We start from the raw sequence: 5,347 nt of genomic DNA on the forward strand, positions 1-5,347 counted from the left end.
ACGAGTACAAACCAGAGTATACACGTGAAATGTGAAATAATGAATTTATGCAATAAATTTTACAAAACCCTTCATCGTCTCTCTTTTCTTCGACGTTATACTCCTTAGCTTCATATCCGATGCGTTTCTGTGGTTCAATTGTACAGCCCTCGGAAACAGTTTTAAACAATAAGTAAAACAATAAACAAAATAAACAAATAAACAAATAAACAAAACTATTTCTCATGTTTACGTTGCAAAATTAAGAATTCCGATAACAACTGATTAGTTTTGTGTGTTAGGTGTCCGAAAAAAACCAGCGAAAAGTTAGCGTAACAATATTGGCCTAAGAAACCATTCGGTTGACCATCGTCCTTTTTTCTCGCGAAATATTTTGAATCAATAAAGTTAAGATCGATGTATGTCAGAGCAAAGCCAGGCATTTGTTTTTGTTTTTATCCCTTATCTACATCTCTAAAAAACAAAACAAACCGGGTTTCAATCTGATTCTTGAAATTTATTGAAGTTCAATAATACCCTACTGGCTTAGTAACGAAGATTAACGATGCCTTGAAGGAATTAATAGTGTTTAAGTTATGTTTAACGAATCTTTTTGAAGTTTAAAGATACACATGACTGATTAAAGTTTGAGTTATCTATATAAATACCCTGGGTGCTGGTCTTTCCGCACTTTCACAGGCTACAAAAACTCCTTTACACTTGCTCCAGCGTGAAATAAAATAAAGTTTCGACTTCATGTTTCATAATTTCTAAGAACAATAACCTTTCCAGTGCTGCCAGATGTATCTTAAAATTGTTACGCAAACATGAGAAATAATTTTCTTCAATGTGCTGCACATGTTTGTTACGCACCCTGTACATCAGCTGTTATTCTGAACAAACTGAGTTTTTCCTTTCGAAGTAAAAAATATTACTGTGGCTTTCTTTCTTTTGGGAAATGCTTAGTTATTAAGATTAGAGTTTGGAATCAAAGCATTACAATGTAATGAATTTATAAAAAGGTTTTTTTAAATGCGAATTGTTCGCAAAAACAAAACAACAAAGACAAAGTCTAGTACCACATTGAAGCGAAATTGTTGGTTTTTAGTGGAACAAAACATTAAAATATTGAACGAAAACCGATTGAACCGATCCCGACTCTCCGTAATTAACCTTCGGTGGTGTTTGGCGCAAACTATGATACGTGTTTCGCAACGACTCCTTTCGGTCACCATCAATTGATGCTAGAGCAAGGAAACGTCCATCGCCGAGGACTGCAGCTAGGTAGCGGAGTACTGGATATGACTGTTGTCGCTCGAATCGTCATCGTAGCCGCTCGTCTGTTCTTCCGATATTTTGAACTGAATCAAAACAATCAGATACGTCGTGATGGAGGAGGCAATCTGTGGAGAGGTGAGCAAAAGGGACAACATTAATGGCGGCATCCAGAATGCTGGTAGCTGCTGTAAAGGACGACACGCACCCCGGTCAGCACCGACAGGTCGATGGGAAACAGGCCGTACGCGTTGAACTCCAGTGGGTTGGACATCATGAAGGAAATCAAATCGTCCGCCTGGCCGGCCGAAAAAATGGCCGGAAGCGGTTGCGCCATCGTCATCGTCGTCGACACCGGAAACGGTAGATCAGAGTGCGGGACTTTTAATATCCGCGATTTTTAATTACGGCACGTGGAGGGGGCCGCCTCCCATTACCTACCTTGCTGCGGAAGTCGTCATCGGTGGACTTGGACTTCATGAAGAACAGGAAATTGACCACCTTTTTCCACTTCAGCCGGACGTGCTCGCCGCTGGTGAACAGGGCCCAGAACTCGATGCCGTGCAGGAACAGCAGGCTACACGAGGCCAGTGCGTAGATCTCGGAGCGGGGCGCCGTGAAGCCGGACTTGATGTGGTTCAGCATGTAGTACAGCTGCACCGTGACGCACGTGAACGCGGACAGCAGCGAGAAGATGGCTTGCTTGCCGAAGCAGTGGTTTATTTTCACCGCCAGCTCCTGCAGCAGCTCCACCACCTCGCGGATGTGCTGGATCGAGTCGAGCGGGGTGATGGCGCGGATTTTGATGTTCGCCAGCGTGGTCAGCCGGTTCAGCTTGCCCTCGTGGATGCTGCCGTGGTGCGGTCCGCCCATGGTCATGTTGAGCGCTTTGTACTGCGCGTGCCCGTGCGGTTGCGGCTGGAGGGTCAGATTTTCCACACCGACCGGAAAATTGCTGCCGGTACAACGCGCCGAACGAGAGGCAGAACAAAAGAGCAAAAGAAAAATTAACCCCATGTAGAACAGAGCACTGGCATTTTTGCGTGCACACTGACACGTGAGCGAATCGGTTTAGCTTCCTATTGGGATTTTTTTTCGATCTAAACTCAAACACATCACGGGCTCAAACACATCACGGGTTCGCACAGAAATGGGTTTCCTGCCACCGGAAACACTCGAGTGATACAACACACGATACAATTTCCCTGCCCATGCATATGATGGTAAACTTTTTTTCCAGTGGAAAAAAATGACTTTTAGAGAGATGATGATTTTATTTTGCGCTTCCCGTTCATTACTTCATGCCACGCAGCAGCAACATCGCTCGATCCGACAGGTACAGGATGCAGCCGGCGAACTGGAAACTGAACAGCAGCAATCCGAACTGATTCGTCAAGCGGGATAAGGAAAAACAGGAACAAAGAAAACGAACATTATTACACCACTCCCACGGTGAAGCATACTGACATATTTATCGATTAATGAAGGGGAAAAACATTACAAATAGAAACTAATGAAAATCACGACAATTTTAAAACTTTCGCGTACTGAACAAAACCCATACGGACATAATTAAACTGGAAAAGGTTCCTCCAATACCCGTTATGCCTTCCCAGGCTCATTAGCCACTGGATATATTTGTATCTATCTAGATCAGTTGTGGAAGTTGTACCTATGGCACTAAACGATAGCCACTTTTAATAGCCCAATTACGATACCGTTACTTGATCCACACAAACCAAAACAAAAAAGAGAGAACACCAAAGCTGACTGAAAGTGCTGAATGAATCCTCGGATGGCAAAAAAGGATTATTGCCCAACTTTCACCGGTGGAGATTGAATAAACGCTAGACCGTTTTGCTCGTTAGGCTCACCGTCGTTGCACTAACGAACTGTACGATGGATAGGATTATTGCAATGCACATCGCCCAATCTGTACAGAGGGATTTATGTTGCAGTCCAAAGGATCTAAAAACACATTTCATTTACATTTAGAATTGAAACGAGGTGGCTTAATGATCGATTAAATGAGTCCCGTTGTTTTTGTTTAAACGTGTTCACGTGGCTTTCCACACTAAACTCTAACCACTGAGGTGACGTGCACTAAAAATAATAAAACGTAATACCCTCAACGAAGTGGTGCTTTTGTTTGCGAAACATGTCCCAGTCGAAACCATGGCTGCACTGGGAACTTTTATTTTCGAATACCTTTATAGCCACCGGTGTCGGAAAACGCCTAGTAACAACCAAATGAACAGTTTGACGGGACGTCGTCCCATGGTTACGAGGTGGGTCTCATTGCCATGCTTACCTTCGGCATACAGAAGGCGATCCAATAAAGCAGCGTCCATATTCGGTTCCAATTAACTCCGATCAAATACGTTAGCGCTCCGATGGTGCTGCCACAGGTCATGGTGACTGTGGCAGCATGGGTTCGTTGGACGGGAGTAGGTTTCGTCAGTTTCCAGGGACCAGCATTTTCCAGCGTGGGTAGCATTCATGTTATGATGGAATGAAAAACAAACAAGCAAAAATCGTAGGACCATTAGCAACAACATTTATTTACAGCAGCAGATAATTTTTCCACGAGTAGGCGGGAGTTTGTGGGAAGAAAGTGCGTTTGTTTGGAGACGCTGCTGTACGATAAGTCCGGAAGGAGACATCCATCTCTGTTGGGTTTCATTTTAACACACAGCTTGTAAATGTCACTTACCGATGCAGGCCAGAATGGAAACACGTCGCATTTTGACGTTGGGCATGGTGAACGATATGCCGAACAGTGATCGAAGCTTGTCGTCACACATGGCGAAGGTGGTCAGGACCTCGTTTGTCTGCGACCGGTGACGGATAGCGAACACGAGTGAGAAAATGTACGCAAAGGAGTTGGGAATAAACTGGGAGAAAAGGTATATTAAAATCGTTTACTTTGCAGAACTAGGTGGGATAGGCTGGAATACGATTCCCTCTTAAGTTGAGGTTGGCTTTATAAACAATTCCGTGCATTAAAACAGATCTTTTGAAGTGGAATGTCGATGATTATGTGATGCCTTGAACATAAAATTGAGAATTTGACGAAGAACAAAAATGCAGAGTGAACATAAAAAAAGAGTGAACTATTAGCAAGAGTTGGTGTAATGGTGTTTCTTAAATCGAAGCTCTATTTGTGTTGGTTTACGAATGAACAAAAACAAAAAAAGAATGAAAGGCAGTAGGTTCGCTCATAAAATGAAGAAGAAAAGGTTAGAGTCGATTTGATTTTGATGTTTATGTGTCTGATGTTTGATTCGAGGGGAGATGAAAAGAGCTGAACCTCGGTTCGAATTAGACCAGCAGCGATTCGAGGCTTGATATTGTTCAATAAAATTCTCGTTTATCACCGATTAAACGAGATTTTGTCCCTTCACCCGACCGTCTCCTAGCCCGCGGAGTGCCTAGAACGTGAACTTTCCGTCAATCGCTCGCTCGAACGTTATAGCCTCCGCGGGTCACAGGGCTTAGTGGCCGGAAGCTCGGCACCCAACCTCACCTGGATCCAATTAGCGGCGTTGGAGATGTCGGACGTGTTGCCGCTCTGCCAGAAGATGCTGACCAGGCAGGTCGAGTAGAGCACCAGCACGGCGTAGGTCGGGAGCAGCTGCTTCACGTAGGAGGCGCGCGTGTTGACCGGCGCGGTCGCATCGAGCGGAAACGGGCACAGGCCGAACAGTTTGGAAAAATAGTAAAACGATTTTATCGGTTGCATCACGACGAACCGGGGGTGTCTTTGCTCGCTGCTGAACGGTGCACAAGTGGTGACCTGCACGTCCACCTGGCACTCGGCTTGCTCGGTTGCTTTCTGGTCCAAAAGCCGACTCGTAAATCTCGACGCTCGTCCCCGCACTGTTGACCGAGACCGTGAAATTAATGTTTCATGCGACCAAAGCTGGCGGCCAATTTTCCGACCCGTCCGAGCCGGGGTACGCGTTGCGACATCCGCGGCGTCGGTGGGTCGTTAGACGAAGCGAAGCCATCGTTGCTTCATCGTTTCCTCATCGAAACCGTGGGCCATCGCGGATGGAGGTGCAGGTTAGTTTCCGATGTGCGCACAAACAAA

At 45.2% G+C, this 5,347-nt stretch overlaps 1 protein-coding gene across 1 annotated transcript; it reads right to left on the reverse strand.

The window, feature by feature from the left end:
* Window positions 1-1,259: 1,259 nt before the first annotated feature.
* Window positions 1,260-4,996, reverse strand: LOC131259624 (uncharacterized). Its single transcript, XM_058261164.1, has 7 exons — window positions 4,781-4,996; window positions 3,968-4,148; window positions 3,566-3,672; window positions 2,553-2,638; window positions 1,696-2,209; window positions 1,463-1,552; window positions 1,260-1,382 (listed from the first exon to the last, which is right to left on the reverse strand). The coding sequence occupies exons 1-7, from the start codon at window positions 4,994-4,996 to the stop codon at window positions 1,260-1,262; spliced, it is 1,317 nt and encodes a 438-aa protein (XP_058117147.1).
* Between the last annotated feature and the right edge of the window lie 351 nt (window positions 4,997-5,347).

This window comes from Anopheles coustani, chromosome 3 (genome assembly GCF_943734705.1).
Source record: "Anopheles coustani chromosome 3, idAnoCousDA_361_x.2, whole genome shotgun sequence".
NCBI classification, from domain to species: Eukaryota; Metazoa; Arthropoda; class Insecta; order Diptera; family Culicidae; genus Anopheles; species Anopheles coustani.

Bases quoted from the DNA above. Each gene is read 5' to 3' on its own strand.
- LOC131259624 (XM_058261164.1), bottom strand. From the start codon at position 4,996: ATGCAACCGATAAAATCGTTTTACTATTTTTCCAAACTGTTCGGCCTG. The intron at 4,149-4,780 runs GTGAGGTTGGGT...CTTTTCTCCCAG, and splicing joins ACGCCGCTAATTGGATCCAG to TTTATTCCCAACTCCTTTGC. The intron at 2,639-3,565 runs GTAAGCATGGCA...TTGACGAATCAG, and splicing joins TCGCCTTCTGTATGCCGAAG to TTCGGATTGCTGCTGTTCAG.